At 44.2% G+C, this 20255-nt stretch overlaps 1 protein-coding gene across 27 annotated transcripts in view; it reads left to right on the top strand.

Moving 5' to 3' along the window:
* KALRN (kalirin RhoGEF kinase) overlaps window positions 1-20255 on the top strand; it is a 688751-nt gene that overhangs the window by 629292 nt on the left and 39204 nt on the right. For 10 of the 27 annotated variants that reach the window (XM_031009044.3, XM_031009050.3, XM_031009046.3 and 7 more), the window contains 4 exons: window positions 2687-2925; window positions 5206-5459; window positions 9046-9169; window positions 10307-10366. In XM_031009044.3, coding sequence (XP_030864904.1) covers window positions 2687-2925; window positions 5206-5459; window positions 9046-9169; window positions 10307-10366 — 677 coding nt within the window. Of the gene's footprint in view, window positions 1-2686; window positions 2926-5205; window positions 6276-9045; window positions 9170-10306; window positions 10367-20255 lie in introns of those variants that run through there. The other 17 variants (XM_055383840.2, XM_055383841.2, XM_031009055.3 and 14 more) reach the window with 4 other exon arrangements.

Below are 20255 nucleotides of genomic sequence, written 5' to 3' on the forward strand. Positions count from 1 at the left end.
GTAAGTTGAAACAAGAAGTTATTGACATAACAATAATGGCTCCTGTGTATTGAATCCTTGCTCTGTGCCAGGCACTATGCTAAGCATTTTACATGGTTTTTCACATTTAGTCCTCACGCCAACATGGAGAGGTAAGTACTATTGTCCTACTTTTTTCAAGTGAGGAAAAGGAGACTCAGAGCTTGTCCAAGGTCACAGAAGCAGTAAGTGATAGAAACAGGACTTGAATCCACAGCTATAGGACTTCAAATTAAGGTTGTGAACCACAAAACTGCAGTATAGGTGCTAGTGTTAGGGCACTCATTTATTTAATTAAGATCTCCCTAGCAACCAAAGTGAAGAAAGAAACAGGATCAGACATAAGACACTGTATTGATCAGTCAAAAACAAACCCTGTAGGGACGCACAGTTTTCTTGATTCTGAGAACTAAGTTATGCAAATGGAGGCTGGTGAAAGAATACAGGCTGTCCATTTAGCTTATTTAAGAAGGCATTCTATTTTCAAATGTTTTAGCACAATTATTGTAAATAACCAGGTAATATCACAATTCCATGTGATGGGAATTGATTCATAAAATCAGTTTGATAAGGCCTACTTTATAACTCTGCTATGTACTTAGAACTTGGAACTGTATTTATTTAGGCATAGTCAATGATTCAGACCTTTACTTGGTTCCAAGAGACCTTTCTCCTGATGAATCATGGAGATACAGTCAGCCCTTGGTATCCACAGGGAATTGGTTCCAAGTCCTCCCGAGGATACCAGAGTCTGTGGATGCTCAAGTCCCTTACATAAAATGACATAGTGTTTGCATATGACCTGTGTACATCATCCTGTACTTTAAATCATCTCTAGATTGTTTATAATACCCGATATAATGTACATGCTATGTAAATGATTGTTATACTATATTGTTTATGGAATGACAAGAAAAAAAACTCTGTACATGTTCAGTACAGACCACAACCATCCTTTTTTCCCCCATGTATTTTCTTTTTTTTTTTCTTTTTTTGAGACAGTCTCTCGCTCTGTCGCCCAGGCTGGAGTGCAGTGGCGCAATCTCAGTTCACTGCAAATCTCCACCTCCTGAGTTCAAGCGATTCTCATGCCTCAGCCTCCTGAGAAGCTGGGATTACAGGTGTATGCCACCAATACAAAAATACAGAAATGCTAATTTTTTGTATTTTTAGTAGAGACAAGGTTTTGCCATGTTGGCCATGGCTGGTCCTGAACTCCTGGCCTCAAGTGATCCACCCGCCTTGGCCTCCCAAAGTGCTGGGATTACAGGCATGCACCACTGCGCCTGGCCGTTCCCATATATTTTCAATCCACAGTTGGTTGAATCCATGGTTGTGGAGCTCACAGATACAGTGGGCTGACTATATTACTGAACTAGGTTATCATCTCCTAAATACTTAATGCCACAAAACACTCCTCAGTGAGAGAGGCAGTGCTCTGGTGGGCCTGTTATTACTTTGACACATACAAGAGACAAGGATGTGATGACGGACCAGGGCCAGGCTTCTACTTACAGAGATGTGTGCAGGCATCTCAGAGCCAATCTTTCCTTCTGAGACCTCAGGTAGAAAGGAAGTGTGACCCTATGTTGAGTCCTGTTGAGGTATGTACCTATCACAGTAGAAATATCATTGTAATTGAGAAGTTCTCTGGGCCCCAGCTGTTAACCCACTTAAATAGCTGTTACAGTGCAAACTGATAAAAATGACATAATCGGCCAACCTTTGAAGTCATTCTTAAAGAATTGGACCTGTATAGCATTTGCCTGGCTCTCCCTCTTTAGTTCTCAGACCTTGCAACCTTGTTACCTTAAACTCAATAAAACAAAGCTCCAGTCTTCTCCTTCACATCAGCTTATTCTCCTGTCTTCTGAGTTCCACTGACTGCCATCCTCCGAGTCTCCAAACCTGAGCCATCCTCGATTCTTGCATTGCTTTTCCCACCTAGGCTGTCACAGTCTCATCTCTCCCGACCTCACCACGCCCACATCCATTCCACATCCCACTGGTCCCGCTCTCCTAGACCTTCTACCTCTCGCTTTTACCATTCCATGGCTTCTAAATTAGACAAGAAGCCTTCTGTCTCATCCTCTTCAGTCCCTCCTCCTAACCACTACAAGGTCAGTGTTCCTCAAATGTCGCTCTCTGATGATAGAATCTCAATTTAAAGCTTTAAAGTTCATTCCATCCAATTACTTTTCATGACCTTCAGAATTCAGTCCAGACTCATTGGACTCACTTTCTAGACTTTTCATACCATGGCACTTCCCACCTCACAGACCCTTCTGGTTTCCTCTTCCTCCTAGACACTCTTGACTACTTCCTGTTCCCCTCACCAACATGTCACACTTGCTTCCTTCCTGCAGCCTAAGTGCCGGAGTCTGGCCACAGCTCTCTTCCGAAGCTCTTTGTTATTACCACCACACACATATTACAGAGCCTTCTCACTCTTTGCACAACCCTTGGCACCTCACATATGGCACCGTTTTGTTTTTTGTATTTTCATTATTTAGGTAGATGTCTTAGTTCTCCCATTGCCTTAAAAACAAGGGTAGTGTTTTTCTCACTTATCCACATGATGCCTAACACAAAGCCTTGGACCTAAGAGGCCTCCAAATCCTTGTGGGATTCCCAAAGCTTAGAGTAACCACCTGCTCTTATCCCACAGCACTGCAATCGCCCATTGAGTATCAACGGAAAGAAAGGAGCACAGCTGTGATGAGGTCTCAACCTGCCAGGCTTCCCCAAGCCAGCCCCAGGCCCTACTCCTCTGTTCCTGCGGGCTCAGAGAAGCCCCCAAAAGGCTCCAGCTATAACCCACCTCTGCCTCCCCTGAAGATATCTACCTCCAATGGCAGTCCAGGGTTTGAATACCACCAGCCTGGGGACAAGTTCGAAGCCAGCAAGGTAAGTGACAACTCATTACTCCCACCCTTGTCACTACGATGGCATACCCTCAGGGGTTACTTTAGGAAGAGAAGGAGTCTCGGTCTGTCATCCAGGCTGGAGTGCAATGGCACCATCTCAGCTCACTGCAACCTCCGCCTCCCAGGTTCAAGCGAATTCTCCTGTCTCAGCCTCCTGAGTAGCTGGGACTACAGGCGCCCTACCATACCCAGCTAATTTTTGTATTTTTAGCACAGATGGGGATTCACCATGTTGGCCAGGCTGGTCTCAAATTCCTGGCCTCAGTCGATATGGCCACTTCAGCCTCCCACAGTGCTGGGATTACAGGTGTGAGCCACTGCACCCGGCCAGGAAGTAGCATCTTTTAATGCTTGCTGATTATTTTAGCAGGAACAGCACACTAAGTACAGTCTAGTCTCAATTATGTTTTCCTTTCCCTATAAACTGAGTGAGTTATACCAGTTCCCTGTGGCATAAATCATCATAAAAATGGATGATTTTTGCTAAATAGAATAGTTTCAGTGTGGATCATCATCATCTAAAAGTCACAGCTGTAGTGTTTGACATCTTAAAAAGAGATCACCCTTTCTAATGATGATCTGCCTCGAGCACCTACTGAAAGAAGTTCCCAGTTCTTCACCATCTGTTGGCTGATGTGGAAGGGAAGTCGATCATCAGTGTATGAATGGGAGAAGTCTGACTTGGATTGAATGTTTGTCGTCAATAATCCACAATTCAAACATCACCATAAGGAGAGTCAAAGACTCAACCATAGACTTAGTCTACACAGCTATTTTGCCCCTACAAGGTAGGTAGAACAGGAGAGAAATGGGAAAAGTGCTAGATTAGGAATCAGGCAAACCTGGTTTCTATTCCCAATTCTGCAACTCACTTGCTTTAGAACCTTAGCGAGTTAGTTAGCCTCATTAGGCCTCAGTTTTCTCTAGAACTCAGTGGCTCTATGAATAGGAACACTTACATTTTTTATCTACATGTTCCAGTTTTATAGTTTTATTTCTCCCCAAAATTATTAGTTTATATTGGTTATGTTAAAAAATTATTAGTGTCCAAGTTCAATCCTGTATTAGAGTAACCATACTGATTTGTTCCATCACATCACCTGGAAATGATTTTCCACCTTAAAAAAACAATCCTGCCTTTGTGAATAAACTGAAGTCACTTTGGCATTTTGTCAAACATATCGGGCCAGATGCGCTGGCTCACGCCTGTAATCCCAGCACTTTGGGAGGCCAAGGCAGGGTGATGGCTTGGGCTCAAGAGCTCAAGACCAGCCTGGGAAACATAGCAAGAACTCATCTCTAATAAAACTTTTTTAAAAAAAAATTAGCCAGGCACGGTAGCATGCACCTGTTGTCCCAGCTACTGAGGCAGGAGAATCACTTGAGCCTGGGAAGTCGAGGCTACAGTGAGCTATGACTCTGCCACTGCACTCTAGCCTAGGTGACATAGCAAGACCGTGTCTCAAAAACAAACAAACAAACAAAAAGTATGTACTGAAGAATTTGTATGTATATCCTGTATGTATATACATATGGAATATATATGTATATACTGAAGAATTTCTGGCTCTTACCATGCTCTATGAGGCAGCCAGTCCTCCTTGGAAAGTTACAAGTCTGTCTAGAGGCAGCTGCCCTGAAATAGACTCACATGAAAAGGTCATGGGCAGCATCTCTTATATTAATGAGTAGGGGAGGGTACCTGGTGCCTGCAGGAAGTTGGGTAAGGGTAGATCATGGCCTTGCCTTTGAATTGGGCAGAGATATCATTCTTAGTCCTGTCTCAAAGAGGGTCAGAATATAGAGTAAAGCCAACGCACTTTCAAAAAGAGAAAAATTTAATATCAAACAATCCGTGTTCTTTCCATTGAAGGATTGTGACCCCTGACGTGACCCTTGCCCTGACCTCATTCTGCCCGGGTGCTTACATACCCCTATGCCAGTGCCAGGTTCTTCCTTTCACTTGTAAGAGAACGCTGGCAGGAAGGTTGTATGCTGGGAAGGGGCTTCCAGGTCAAAGGCGTGTTTATACCTTTATGTGGGGTGGAGCCATTCACCCTGGATGATAATATTGTTGAAACATTGCTATTAAAAAATATACTTTCAGAGCACATTTATTAATATCATGTCATTACTCAAGAGAGAATGCTGCCTACCCTGCTAGTGGGAGATTTGGCCTTGAACCACTGGGTAGGGTGCAGAGCAAGCCCATGTGAACTAGCGTCCTTGTGTTTGTGCCCCTCTCACCCTTATCTCCCAGCAGAACGACCTGGGAGGCTGCAATGGGACCTCATCCATGGCCGTGATCAAAGATTACTATGCACTGAAGGAGAATGAAATCTGTGTGAGCCAAGGTGAGGTGGTCCAGGTCCTCGCCGTCAACCAGCAGAACATGTGTCTGGTGTACCAGCCTGCCAGCGACCATTCCCCCGCCGCCGAGGGCTGGGTCCCAGGCAGCATCCTGGCGCCCCTCACCAAAGCCACAGCAGCAGAAAGTAGTGACGGGAGCATCAAGTAAGTGCCTCGTTGGCTTCCCCGGGAGAGGAGTATGAGGATTAAAAATATTCAGAAACAAACAAAAGAACACAAAAATGCAAACACATGGTAGGGAATTACTGCTGCTTATTCTCAACAGTACCACAGAACCAGTGTTTGAGTGCTGGCACCATATGCAACATGGGGCATCTGGGCTGGAGTGGTCCAGTTTTTTTGTTGGTGGTGGCGATGGTTTTTCTTTCCTTTTGGTTTATAATTTTCTGTTCATTTTTCCCCCTTTCTCCCCCCCATTCATTAAGAACCCTACTGAAACCCTAGGTGACAAAAGGTGTGCCTTCTGTTGCCACATTTGACCCACCACAGGACTCACTGGACTGGACTTCTATTTATATTGTATTAAGTAACTGATATATATATATATATTTTTTTTTTTCGATTGACACCAAAAAATTACCTTGGCACAAATGCCAGACCTGTGGGGGTCAGAGGCCCGCTGCTTCTCCCAGGAGGGAGGGAACTTTTTGGTTGTCTGTGGCAATTCCTCTGTACAGATTGTAACTTTTTAAAAATTTCCCTTCACCCCGTCACTTGAATATATGTTCATAGTAATTTGTAAGATACTTCTTTTCCTTATTTTGGTTGCAAGACCCTTCCGAACACATTCCTGTATAAAGTATTTTGCACTATTTAAAGAAACCCATATGGATGAAGTCAGGATGTGCAATATGATGGCGTCACAGTGCTCATCGTTGTACCTGTAATGTAACTAATCAGTTTAAATGTACTATTTTAAATATGTAAAATAAATTTTCACCATGAGCATGTTTTAATGAAGTTAAAGACTAGTTGACCCTTTTTCCCCCATTTCACTATTCTTGGACTTTCAAATGTGCAAACGATTCTTCTTCTTTTCCTCCTCTTCTTTTTTTTTTTTTTTATTTTCCTTTTCTATATTTTAGGATTTGGGTGAATGCATTGGCATTTTTTTTTTCCTACATAAAAAGTATTTTTGTTGCTGAAGTTCTGACCCGGGCCTTCCCTCCTAAATAGCCCCTGTTGATTTTCTCTAACCTCTGAGATGAGGGAAGGTACAGATTTGATGCTGTCCAACTGGTTCCCTGCAACTGGGCAGCCCTGAGGTGCTGATGTCAATTAATGACCAGAGTAGAAGGCAGTGTTTGACGGGCATTCTCTGCTGCTTTCCCCTGCTGCATGGTAATCCATGGAAGATGTGGTGCAGGGGGCTTCCATGAGCTATCTGAGCAGTGGCACCAGCATAACTGCACTGCTTTGGCCCTCTAGGTCAGGGGATAGCAGCTACTGACATCCCCCTGGCCTCACTAGGTAACCACAGGCCCAGCCAAAAATCCACAGTGGCCTCTAAGGCACAATAGCCCCCGTGCATTTTATCCTAAGTACACTTGTTTTGGGTGCCTTTTAGGTAAGCCTTGGGATAAAGGCCCTCAAAGCATTGAAGTTTTTACTAATCAGGGGACTTGCAGAGCTAACTCTTAATGATTTATCCTCTAAATATCCAGGCACTAAACACTTTTTCCTCCCTACCTTTGGTTCTGTTGGCCACTTATCCATACCTTCCATGGGAGGGAAGGTAAAAGGATGTCAGACCGAGCAAAAGAGAGCAGATTGAAATACAAATGGGTCATTTTGATTTCTTGTCAGCCGCTCTTGCAAAAGGGTTGGGGGTGTGTGTGGAGGGGAGCAGTGGACTGAAAAAAGTTATCAGCATTTACCAGTGGAGGACACTCAGCACACCCTCCCCAAGGCCTGCCATAACCACAGGGGTCAGAGTTGGTTGTGATGCCTACAGGATAAACGTCACTGAAACCCTGTGTCCACATCAGTCCCTGGGCTTGCAACCAAGAGATGGAAGCTTCCCAAACCATGATGACGAGTTCTTCTGGGAAGAATATGAAACCAAGCCTGTCCTGCCATTTATACTACTCTCAGTCTTCCTTCTGAACATGAAATGTTATTGCTCATATTTCTAGTTTTTCACCAAGCATATTAAATAACCCAGAGAGTTTAATAAATGTAGAAACACACCCCCACAAGGACACACACATACACAACGTGCTGCGTGCCCTGGGAGTCCTTTCAGCAGGGATCTCCCTGACTCAAGTTGTTCTCAGAAGGAGCCAGGGACATGGGTTTGGGAGTAAAGTTATCAAAGTCTGAAGTTAACAGGCTGATGCCATCTAAGATTAGCTTCTATGGCTGGTTCTCACTTATACAACGGTTGGAGCAAGGTGCTGGTATGCAGGGGACAGTAGAGAGCCTGACTAGTTAGGAGATACAAGAGAAGGTCTGGGTTTTTGAAGGAGCCCACTTTCCCACAAGATTCAAGAATATTACTGTGATTGCTCTTTCCTGCTCAGAAGGTTGAACCTGTGTGTTAGGGGATAAATATTTTTGGAACACCTTCCTCAAAGTACCCTTAAAATCCTGATGTATGTGGAGTGTTTTGGAGGGATGCTCTGTATTTTGCAGCAGCTTCCTTTTCCTAAATCTCCTCTGCCTCTCTCCCATAATGGACGCTCATCTCATGGAGCCCTGTCTGCATAGGCCCACCTTTGACAAGGAGATACTGAGGGGAAGCCACGTCTCACTTATTCCAGACAACAATTAGAACTTCATTCAAGCTCTGTGACCTCACCTGAAACTTATGATGCCTGCTCAGGGTCACTGATGCTGTTTGTGACTTGGCTTTTGGTATCTCTGTCTTTGAGATCTGATATTTATGGAATGTAAGGGCTCTGCTCTGAGCTTGTCTTCATAGGTCTGTGAAGAAGTTGCTCCCAAGACCCTTTGTGGGAAGAAAGAAGTTAGGATGAAAGGCCTATTGAAAAGCCATTGCTGCTCTCACTTCCCTGGGAGCACACATTAGGTCTTGTCCCAATAGGGAAGCTCTAGGACCTCTACAGGCTGACAAAGCCATATATTCACAAACACTGAGTGATATGGAGAATATAGACCGAGAAACTCTTTGCCCTAAAATATCCAGGTAAATGAGTGGTGCTTAACTGTTTATTAAGCAAATGTCTGCCACAGAAAATCCTATCTGATCAACATTGTTTGGGAGTGGCCCTGCCCAAATACAAATCATGAGGAAGAACTCTCAATGTCATCCTTTTAGGTCTTTCTGTCTGGTCCTGGGAAAGTGTCAGTAGCATATGCATTCTAGAATATACTTCCCTTGTCTTTCCTATTCTACTCCTCGCCCCCTTTCCTCATCCATCCACCGTGCCCTTCTCAAGAGGAATTCCTCAGTCCTGTGAGGCATCACGGGTATGGTATACAAACTCCCTTATTAGAGTTTAGTAACCTAGCATTCATATTTTCTTTAAATGCCGCAGTCAACCTTGCACATCTACCAGGGGAGGTCAGAGTTCATCCTCGCTCACTTCCAGTTGGAGGCGAGGTTAGCCGCCAGCCACCCTTGGAGCTGGTGTGCAGGTTTGGGGCCTCTGAAGCCCGGGCTTGATGGAGCACCTCACCTGCTGACTCACCCAAGGGTGGTGAGCCCGCCCTCCACATCGCTGTCCCTGACCTGCCATTTTGATTGGTGCATTTTTTGGTACAACAGGAAGTCATGTTCATGGCATACTCTACGCATGAGAAAGCGGGCGGAAGTGGAGCACACGGGTAAAAATGAAGCCACAGGGCCTCGTAAACCCAAGGATATTCTGGGCAACAAAGTCTCTGTTAAAGTGAGTAAGGTATTCCGGAGCTGCGTCCCCACCTGTCATCCACTCCCACCCTGCAGCATTCTCACAAGCCAATTTGGTTGGATGGGTTATTTTTTTTTTCCCAGTATGGGTACCAGAGGGGAAGTAGTTTAGCAGGATTTTGCATGCAAGATCAATTTATTTTTTATCTTTTATTTCTCCTGGCAACTTCAATTCAAGTAAGTACCTTTTTTTTCCCCTTTTATACCTTTCTCTTTATACTGTGCAGATGTTTTAAGGCAAAATTATCTGCAGCATTCTCTTAAAAATGTGAGATGCTTGATTCATATTGAATTTCTCAAAGCTGCCATTTGGTACCCTAGGTTTGAGAATACACACAGGTTAAAGCAATTAGGGATGCCTTCCAAACCCCCAACCCTGTGAAGGCTGAGGTTTGGAATTTAAGGGCCACTGTGTCCTTAGTAAAGTTTCATTTCTTTTCCTCAGAGTTCAGACAACATCAACTTCAGGCCATTTTACTTGCATGGACACAGTAGGGGGGCACATTGGTGAAGCCCAAATTATTTCTTTAAATAATCCATCTACTACTTTGAACTCATGAATTCTAAGCTTGGCAGACTCTTATTTACCCCCATCTTGAAACAATGTTATCTGCTTTCTTTAAATTGGAACCTCTGGAAAGATCTGCCAATGGACAATGGAAACTAGACACTGATTATTATAGCACTAATTATGCTATAATGTGTGATCATCTACCTGGAACTTTGTTTCCCTTCCTTAGCAAAGTAAGAACAACTAAAACCCAGTCTAAGAGATTTCTTGGGGAAAAGAAATTGTATGCTCTCCTTCACTCTTATCTGGGAAGTCCAGCCTCACAGAAGACAACAGTTTAAATTCGACAACACTCATGCTTCATTTTGCTTCCATTGCTGTTTCCCATGAGATAAGCAGTTGTACACAACCCCCGCCTCCTCTCCCTGAAAAGAGCATGCTGCTGCCCCTGGTGATTCTCACCCCCACTTTAAAAACACCTGGTTTTTTCTCTGCCCGAGATCCCATCACCCATGCTTCTCTGAAGTTCTCCTCTCTCTCTAGCAAAAGCTACTTGTGTTCTAACTGTGTTCTCTTTCTTCCCCCTTCCTCATGCTGCCAATCAAGGAGACGAACAGTTCCGAGGAATCAGAGTGTGATGATCTTGACCCTAATACTAGCATGGAGGTAGAAGCAGCTATTGTTGTCCTGTTTCCTACAATGATTGCCTTTTTTGATGTGTTCTGTAACAGTGACCTTCCTAAAATGACCAGCCATTCAAAGATAAATTGTGATGTTGGGGCATCTCTGGGTATCCCATCCCAGCTATAAAAGAAACAAACAAAAACATAATTCAGTTCAGTGTTGGTAGAAAACTCTACCTAGATTTTTTTTAAAAACAAAAACTTGTTCTCTTGAATGCTTGCTAAATATTTTCTCCTTTGGCAGGTTTGACTTTATGTAGAAAATATCCAATTTCATTATTTGAAACTTAGAACACATTTTTTCATGGAAAACAGCACTGTAAAGAGTGGATGAGTCCCAGCTAAATGACAAGGACTCATTTTGTGTTTAGTTTCTCCCGCTTTTGTTTTCCCCTCCTCCGCTTCTTTTTCTTTAGCGCTTTATCCTCTTCATCTTGCTCTTCTACTGGGTTTTATTCCCTGCTCAGTGTTCCAGAAAACTAACGGGTGAAGTATGGCACCTGGTTGCTATGTAGAGCTGATAGCAAATAAGGTGTGATTGTAGCAACTCCAGAGCACACTTCAGCCCAGTGCTGGGCCCGTGAGCAGTGGCTGTGCCCACCGTGTGAAGGAAAAGGAGCCCTGGGGAGGGCCTGTCTCCTGGAGCCACGGCAGAGGCCTCTCCAGAGATGGTGAGATGGAAACACTGCCCAGGGGACATTTCTCGCACCCCAGGCTTACAGGGATGTGGGAGTGGAACCAACGCCTGTATCAACAAGAACATCCATTCCACTTCCAACTCCCAGTCTGTTGGGTTATAGAAACGTGGCTCTTACATGGCTTGCTACTGAGTAACAACCATGATAAATTTACAAACCCTAGACAATGAGGGAAAACATGGAGCTGACTTTCCTTGCCATTTTTTCATTCAGAGAATGTTTTTCTCCAGATCTGTGCCTCCATCTCCAGTAATGGGTACAAGTTTAGAGATTTCTTCTAAGTACAAAATAGACAACATTAAAAAGAAATTTATATCGTCCCAAACATTTCACTTAATTAGATAGACTTTTATTCTTATTCTAATTTGACCTAATCCCAGAGAAGTCCAGCACCATGTTGTTTCAGCCACCACAAAACCCAAGAGAGACCATGAGGCCTAAGAGCCGGTAAGTCAGCTGCAGAAGGAGCCAACTGAGTTGAATCAGGCCCGAGGCAATCGGCTGACAATGGGAGTTCTGCCAGGATAGAGTAGTCCCCTGTAGATGTGGGTATTACCACAGAGCTAAATCTGGTAGGTGTGGCTCAATACATACCCCACTGTGGGAGAAAGTGGAGGTGGCATTTGTAGCCTAAATGTATCTTAGAGAACAAGGAAGCCAGGGGAAATTTCAGGCTCTGTTTTCCTTGCATTTCACAGGATAGGCACCAGCTCTCCTGGAGTTCACACCTGTCAGCTTGTAGATACTGGGTGGCACCTGTATCCCCAGACCTAAGTATTGCCAGCATGTATTATAGATGTCAGCTGCAAGTGGAGGAAGGCCAGACAGAGGCAGGGGAAAAGCCAGGTACCTGTGTTCCAGGAAACAATTTAGGACCTTGTCCAGTTCTTGTGGACTAGGGGAGAAGAGTGATGTTCCCACTCTGTAGGAAGAAATGGGCACAGAGGGATGTGGGGCCAGGGGAGCAGCACACATTAAGAAAATTAACTGGGGTCATCGAATGCCCCATTCTGCCCTTAGATAAAAAGCATGTGTGTGCATATACACATCTTAACTCTGCTTTGCTAATTGAACACATTTTAAAGGTTCTTATTCATCTAAGGCTTTTAGTCCTTTGCATGGGCTGAGTGAGATGGGTCCTCAGGAGGTGCTGTGGAGTGCATGAGCAAAGACATTAGAATATTCGTGCTGAACAGAGGAAAACCAAAAATTGTGTTGATGCATGTCCGAAAAGTTTTCAAATACAGTAGTTGAGACACAAAGTTTCCTTTAGGCACAAACTTTCAAGTAGCTGGAACCTCACGGAGGCATGTTGTTGGAAGCAGCAATATCCCCAGTATGTGTGGATGTAGCCCTTATATATTCCATATACATCCTTTTAAATTTCAGTGATTCTCTTTTTTTTTTTTATGTGGAGTCTCTGTCACACAGGCTGGAGTGCAGTGGTATGACCTCGGCTCACTGCAACCTCTGCTTCCCTGGCTCAAGGGATCCTCCCGCCTCAGCCTCCTGAGTAGCTGGGACCACAGGTGCACACCACCATGCCTGGCTAATTTTTGTATTTTTGGTAGAGACAGGGCTTCACCACATGGCCGAGGCTTGTATTGAACTCCTGACCTCAAGTGATCTGCCTGCCTTGGCCTCCCAAAGTGCTGGGATTACAGGTGTGAGCCAATGCACCTGGCCTAAACTTCAGTCATTCTCTGAATGTGTTGCCAGCTTTAAATTAACTTTGAGCACATGAGCAAGTCCAGAGGGAAAGCAGGCAACTTGGCACTGCTAGTTTGGTATTTTCAGATGCAAATAAATAAGATATAGAAAGTTAAACTGTTCAACATGAGTTGAGAATTTTCTCAAGGCATATGTAAGTAGAACCTTATTGCAATGTACACTGAAGAAGAAGAAAATGATGAGGAGTGCATACTGAAGAGAGAGGCTATACCTTAAAGATCCAAATTGAAATATAGGTGAGCAGGCCACCTCTTGAAGGCCTCTCACTATTTAAGTGGTCATTTGGGGCATCATTCCCAGACCCAGCCTGGCCCCCAACCCCACCCTTGTCTTCTGAACTTGATGCTGCAATGGGCGTTGTCTCTCTGGGAGTGTGTCTGTTACTCTTAGTGAGCTGAATCCTGTGCTGAATGAAGTTGTCTCTGTTCTTGGAACCCCAGCTGACATAATGGGACCATACACCCTGTGTGTTCACTCCGTGCTAGATCTCCAGATGTTAAATCCTGCCCTGACTGACTCCCTTTAACCTGAGGCCAGCCTGTTGATCCCAGCCCTAGCTGTGCATAGGCTCTCATCTGCTGCCTGCATGGGAATGATGTCACCAAAACATTCTTTACTTTTTCTCAATGAGTGGACCGAATGGTTCCTTTAAGGGCAATTTCCTGGGGTCTTTACTTACGCACTGGCTGCTTGCTACCTTCAGGCTGGCATTTGTCCCACCATGGTGTTTTGGGGAGATATACAGGCACATCCTTGAAAGCTAATTAAGAAGAAAATAAAGCATCTTGAATCCTAGGAGTCAGATTTACAAAGCTTTCCAAGAATACCCAATTAGGTAAAGGGAGGTAATTCTGCTCTAATGTTTACATCCTTTTCCTTCCCCTGCTTGTGAATATTTTCAAGTACAACTCCTACTCCCAGCAGCACATGCCACACCAATGCCACTGCAAGATTGGCTCTAGGTTTATGCCATCCCCTCGTGGCCAAGTCTCCTGCAGCCAAGTCTCCTGCTGATCTGTGACCATATCTCATGGAGAACTGTTCTAAAGATGACGAGTATCATCCATAGTTCAGCTTACTTCTTTACCTTGTACTGATTAAACTTTGGGGTGGGGGTGAAAGGGGGGCATCATACATGAAAGAGATGTTTCTACATGGAAGAAGAGTCAAACCAAGCTGAAAACCAAACACAAGGGTACCTTAGGAACAGGTTAATAGTAATTCATTTTTTCCAGTAAGGTTAGACTGCTTTGTGCCTTTTGCAGGGCTGAGAACCACATGCCCAGCCACCACCTTTTTCAGTCTTGTCTCTACCCCGGTATCTGCACTGACACCCCAGGCTCACGTGTTCAGGGTCAGCATCTGGCCTATACTAGATTTTTCTTAGGACCTAGGTGAGGCAGGTTTCCACCTTTGAAAAGTTGTCTGAGAACTGTGTCAATGCTCACTTCTGTTTTTGTACCTGCCCCCTAGCCCCGGCATTGCCACCTGCCTACATCACAGGATGGGGTTGAAAGTCCTGAACTAGCCTCCCTGACTTGGGCCTTCAAGGATAAGGATTCTCAGCCCAGTTTTTACACCAAGCTCAAGTAATTACATGCATTTTAACTAAAACAAAACAAAACCCAATACTTCTTGTAGCAGAAAAAGTCAGTTCATCAGAGTGAGAGGTTGTCATCATTCCAAAAAGACCCTGCCTCTGCCCCAGCCATTCAACATGCCACTGGCCTCATCCACAACACAGACTAAGTGCAGACGTTATCCTCAGTCATATACCAGCCACCAGATATTTAGCCTGGGGAGTTAAAAACAGTGTTGGGATCTTCTGGGAGAGGGCTCTGAAAGATTAGAGAGAGAAAGCACTTGGGAAGGTGAAGCTGACTTTGGAGGAAATTCCCCATTGGAGTAAGAATCACACTTTCAGAATAAACAGAACCTGGGAAACATTTAGTTAACCTCTTCATTTATTTATTTTTATGTTTTGTAGTAAAATATACATAACAAAAATTGACCATTTTAACCATTTTTGAGTGTGCGGTTCAATGGCATTAAGTCCCTTCACAATGTTATACCACCATCACCACTATCCATTTCCAGAACGTTTTCATCATCGCAAACAGAAATTCTTTAGTGGATCCACTAAACAACTCTCTATTCCTCTCCATCCCTGCAGCCCCTTCACCTTTAACAGAGCCACAGGACCTTGTCCTTTTGTGTTTGAAAACTGGAAGGTGCTCTAGTTTCTGAGGCAGCTTCTGGTTTTTCTGCTTGCTATTCCCCCACCTACACCATCCTGCGGCCACTTGGTGCCCCATCTCCAGGTTGATTTTAATCTAAAACACAGATCCTGGCAGACGAGAAGACCTAACTCCTAGTGCCAATTTTTGTGTATAAGTGTGTTATTCCATTTTCTAGCTCAATAAAAAGGAATATCATTTCTGCCCATCTTGGCTTTCCAAGGCTGAAGTGTAATTTAAACAAAAACCACAAAGGCAGTATCACATGGAAAACTGGAACAGGAGTCAAAAACCTGGATTCTAGTTTGGATACCGCCAGCTATGGGACTGCTGGCCAGTTAGCCTTTCTGAGCCCCAAGTTCCTCTGGAAAGTTGCACAGCTCCAAGTGTACAGGTGTTTATACAGTGATGTGTAACCCTTTGAGCACCATGCACGTCTAAGGTGTGCTAACAAAGGACTTTGCTCTCCAGCACTTCTGACTTTGAAAACATTGAGATCCCAACCGAAGAGGACATGGAAGATTCTGTGCCTTGGCCAGAAATTCACTTTTCAGGGGGTGTGGCGGGAATGGCCTGGGCAGATTTCCTCCTGAGACTCAACTGGAGTGTCCACTCCTGGCTCTGGGAAGTTTGAGCGGCCAGAGCTGGTACTTTTTTCCTTCCTCAAACCTACAGTTCCCTGGCCCACCTTTCATGTCCTCAGATCTGAAGAGCCAGCCTACTCCCCGCACCCCCCTCCCTGCCAACTACCACATCAGCTACTCTGGCCTCCTTATCCTAGAGCTTCAAAATAACCCGGCCAGACAGATTGAAGGAAACTTTTACACCCCCAGCCAGGTGACCAACCTCCTGGCATCCTCAGTGTGTGTCCACTGACGCCTGGTTCCACATTTTATAAAAAGAATTTTTTCATGAAAAGAACCCTTTGGATGAAAAGAAAGTGAAGCATCACATTCCTGTCGTTTTATTTTTGCAAAATATTTTCTTTGTAATATATCTGAAGGGTGTGGCTTGAAGACTTCCTGCCTGGCTTTGTTCTGACTCTCCATGCAGACTGATTTATATTCCGCCACCAAGAGAAGGGAGCTGAGCTTAGTGGCTGCTTCCCTCTCCTGGGAGAATTTTAAGAAGATCGTCCACAGCAGATTCACATCTATTATGCTTTTTGTTCCTTGCAATTGCCCTGTGAAGTAACTAGGGTAGAGTTTCTCACCCTCCTGGGGGAAACATGTTCAGGGAGGTCAAGGTCATACAGCTAATAAAAAGAGCAAGTCTTGGTGGTGGTGCTTTGAGAGACCAAACTTAGCATGTGCTGTAGAGGAAGTCTACTCGTATGGCTCAAGTACTTTCTTAACAAGGGTCAGGCTCAGGCCCTCTTTTGCTGCACATCTGTTTTAGGAGGAGAATTTCTTCAACAACTTTTCAAATCTCTTGACTATTGGGATAATTACTTGGCCTCGCCCACGCCCTTTCTCAATGACTCAAGAGCCCAGCCAGAGCAACCAAGAAAGGAAGTCCAATTACATGAGTTGGAAATGTCTGAACTGGTTTCTCAGGTCAACACAGTCACTCAGCACGCCCTGTCATGCATGTTCCATTGCACCCTCACCCTAGACTGGGGGCCTAACCCGTTTCATTTATGTTGTACACTAATGAGGTTACAAGGTACCATTGACCCAGAAGTTCCTCTAAGAGCCTGCTATTGAAGAAGCAAAGACCATCACCCCCCAACCCCACCCCCATGCTGTCAAAGTTCACTCAGTGTGAGTTCCTAGTCAGTTCAATTTCACACAATTTCATTAACACGAGGCATTGCAGTGATTATTATGGAGGACTAATGAACAATGTAAGATTGGTTCCCATGCTTAAGGTTTAAGAAGCATAAGGAGGAGGCAGGTATAAATAAATGCCCATGTTACACAGCAAACTTTAAAACCTGCTCTAACAGTCATGGTGAGGGACTGATTAATCCTGCCTGGAGCCATTTATTCATTCTGTGGATATTTATGCACCCACTCAGGCACTGGGCTCACAGTAGTAGTAGCTACTACTTAGCAGTCTTTCCTGTGTAACTGGCTCTGTGCTGAGCTCCCAACAACATCATCACATAGGTACTATTCGCGTTATTCCCACTTTATAGATGAGAAAACTGGAGCACAGTGAGGTTAAGTGACTTTCCCAGGACTGTGTATTCTTAGGTAGCCTGTCTCCCAGGGAGCCTATGAGTGTGGTCATTGATTCACTGGGCAGCAGTGTGTGGGTTGGATGAACTAATAGGATGTGGGCAGTCTTAGAGAAGGCAGAGGGTGAGGAGAGAGCATGAACAAAAGCCCTGAGGTGGGGGGGTGCCTAGCACATGCTGAGCAGGTATATGGTCTGAGTACCTGGGGTTAGTTATGTAGGAAGAGCTGTAGGAGATAAAGCCTGGCAGATGGGTTGAGACCAGACAGACAACAAAGGCAGGAAGGACCTGCTAGGAAACCAGGACTTGATCCATGGACTCCAAGGAACAGCAGTAGATTTTAAGCAGTCCATAAGATTCGTCCTGTGCTTTATAGGAAGGTAACCAGCACCTATGCAAACACTGGTGGGATTTTTTTTTTTTTTTTTTTTTTTTGAGACAGGGTCTTGCTCTGTCATCCAGGCTAGAGTGCAGTGGCATGATCTCGGCTCACTGCAGCACTAACCTCCCAGGCTCAAGTGACCCTCCCACCCTCAGCCTCCTGAATATCTGGGACTACAGGCACGTGCCACCATGGCCAGCTAATTTTTAAATTTTTTTAGAAGTGGGTTCTCCCTATGTTGTTCAGGCTGGTCTTGAATTCCTGGCCTCCAGTGATCCTCATGCCTCAGCCTCCCAAAGTGCTGGGATTATAGGCATGAGCCATGGCACTGGGTCCTCAGAACAAATGTTAATCTGTTACATAGCTCCGAAGACTCTGGGAAGTTTAGGGGATTGGGGCATAATCAGGGCCAAATCATTAAGGGATAAGACTCCAAAACACTCATACATAAAGGCATTATCCAAAGTCAAGGTCACGGCTATAGGTTGGAAATGTGATTTATAAAGAAGAAGCTGTAACTCCACCACTGCATCCTCCTTGGCCCCCCACCTCCAGTCCCTTCCTAACTGACTCCTAGGCGGCCAAGAGCAGCTGGAGACCAGTGCATACACAACAATGCACCCCCATTTTGGTCCTTTGCAACCAACTATCTTGTGAGACGGGTGATAGATGCTTTCATTATTCTGTTAAAAGCCATATTTTCATCCTCTTTATTTTTGACAGCACATTAAATGTTCTCTAACCAAAATATTGAGGGGTAAAGGGGGATATTTGGACTAGAAATATCCATAAAACAATCAATGTACTTGACACATGGACACATATAGAGACCTGTACCCCCAAATTAATGATTATACATTTTTTGGAGAACCATATGGAATTTTTTTTACAAAAATTGACCATGTGTGCTACTTACAAAGCAAACCTCAACAAAAAACAAGGAATCAGTATCATACAGACCAAGTTCTCCAAGCACGATGCAATTAAGTTAGAAATCATCAACAAAAATATCCTTTTTAAAAATCTCACATGTTTGGAAATGTAAAAACATACTCATTACAACTGGGTAAAAGAAAAAAATCATAGTTGAAGAAAAACACTTAACTAAATGATAACGAAAATACTTGGGAGTAAGGAACTAGTTGAAAGAGACAAGTCTATCGCTGCTTGGGATTATGTTGCATTTACATTTTTTAAAATTACAGCTTGTCTTATGCTCATTTAGAAATGAGCAGAGGAGGCTGTGTGTGGTGGCTCATACCTGTAATCCCAGCACATTGGGCGGGCACAGGTGGGAGGATTACTTGAGGCCCAGAGTTCAAGACCAGCTGGGCAACATGGCGAGACCCCATCTCTATAAAGAATAGAAAAAATTAGTTAGATGTGGCTGTGTTCACCTGTAGTCCCAGCTCCTCAGGGAGTCTGGGGCAGGAGGATCACATGAGCCTAGGAACTTGCAGCTGCAGTGAGTGGTGATCATGCCACTGCTCTCCAGCATGAGCAGCAGTGTGAGACCCTGTCAAAAAAAAAAAAAAAAAAGAGCAGAGATAGGAATATTTTCTAAAACTTTAGAAATTCGAGTCCAGTTTGGCCAGATTGAAAACACGAAGGGTTAAACCTTCAAACCCTACTATTATACCTAAATTCTTAAAAATTGTTTTTCTTATATCTTTATTTTATTGCTAGATCTCATCATCTAAAATTCCTTTCCTGCCTACTCTGAATACAGGTTCACATGAAACAAGTGTAAAAGAAATAGAAAAAGGAAAAATATAGAAATATATTCTGGGCAGCTGTCAGTTGGGTTTAGGGTATTTGGTTTATGTTTATTTGAGCGTTTTTATTCCTTCAGTGTTCTCAATACGTAGTTTTGAGCTATGTTTTGTGACTGTGATGAGGAATTTGGGAAAAATGGGGGTGGAGGTCTTTTTCTTCTGGAGTCAGTTACCAACTCATTTTCTAGACAGAATTTCACCCTCACTCTTAAGTCTTAGAGTCAGTCAGACATTGGCTGACAAGGAAAATAGACGCAAGATTTCCTCAAAGCTCAGCTTATGGTAGTCAGTGCTGGTTAATATTACCCGTAACTCTTTCCTCTTACCTGACTGCGCTGCCATTTTGAAGAAAAAACAATAAAATTATTGGATTTCTCTCCAGAAGGAAACTAAGTTGCTGATGGATCACATTGTGGTGGTTCTTGGTCTCGCCTGGGAGGAAGCGCTGCCACCTGCTGCCCTCTGCTGGTCAAATAAAACCAGCTTTAGGAACCTGTAGTTCTTTCCCACGGTGTCTACACCAGCCCTGTCCTCCCGGACTTGGCCCAGCATTCTCTTGTGCTGTTTCACAGAGAGAGAACGTGTGCATTTTATGTGAACAATGTCATCTTTCCTCCACGACCACTATTTCGTCTATGTTTTCTTTTTTTTTTTTTTGAAACAGGGTCTCACTCTGTTGCCCAGGCAACAGTTGCCCAGTACAGTGGCACTTTCTTGGCTTGCCACAGCCTCAACTTCCTGGGCTCAGGCAATCCTCCCACCTCAGCTTCCCGAGTAGCTGTGCACCACCACACCTAGCTCATTTGTTTTTATTTTTTAGTAAAGATGAGGTCTCATTATGTTGCCCAGGCTGGTCTTGAACTAAGC

Source organism: Gorilla gorilla, chromosome 2, assembly GCF_029281585.2.
Source record: "Gorilla gorilla gorilla isolate KB3781 chromosome 2, NHGRI_mGorGor1-v2.1_pri, whole genome shotgun sequence".
In the NCBI taxonomy this organism is placed as follows: Eukaryota; Metazoa; Chordata; class Mammalia; order Primates; family Hominidae; genus Gorilla; species Gorilla gorilla.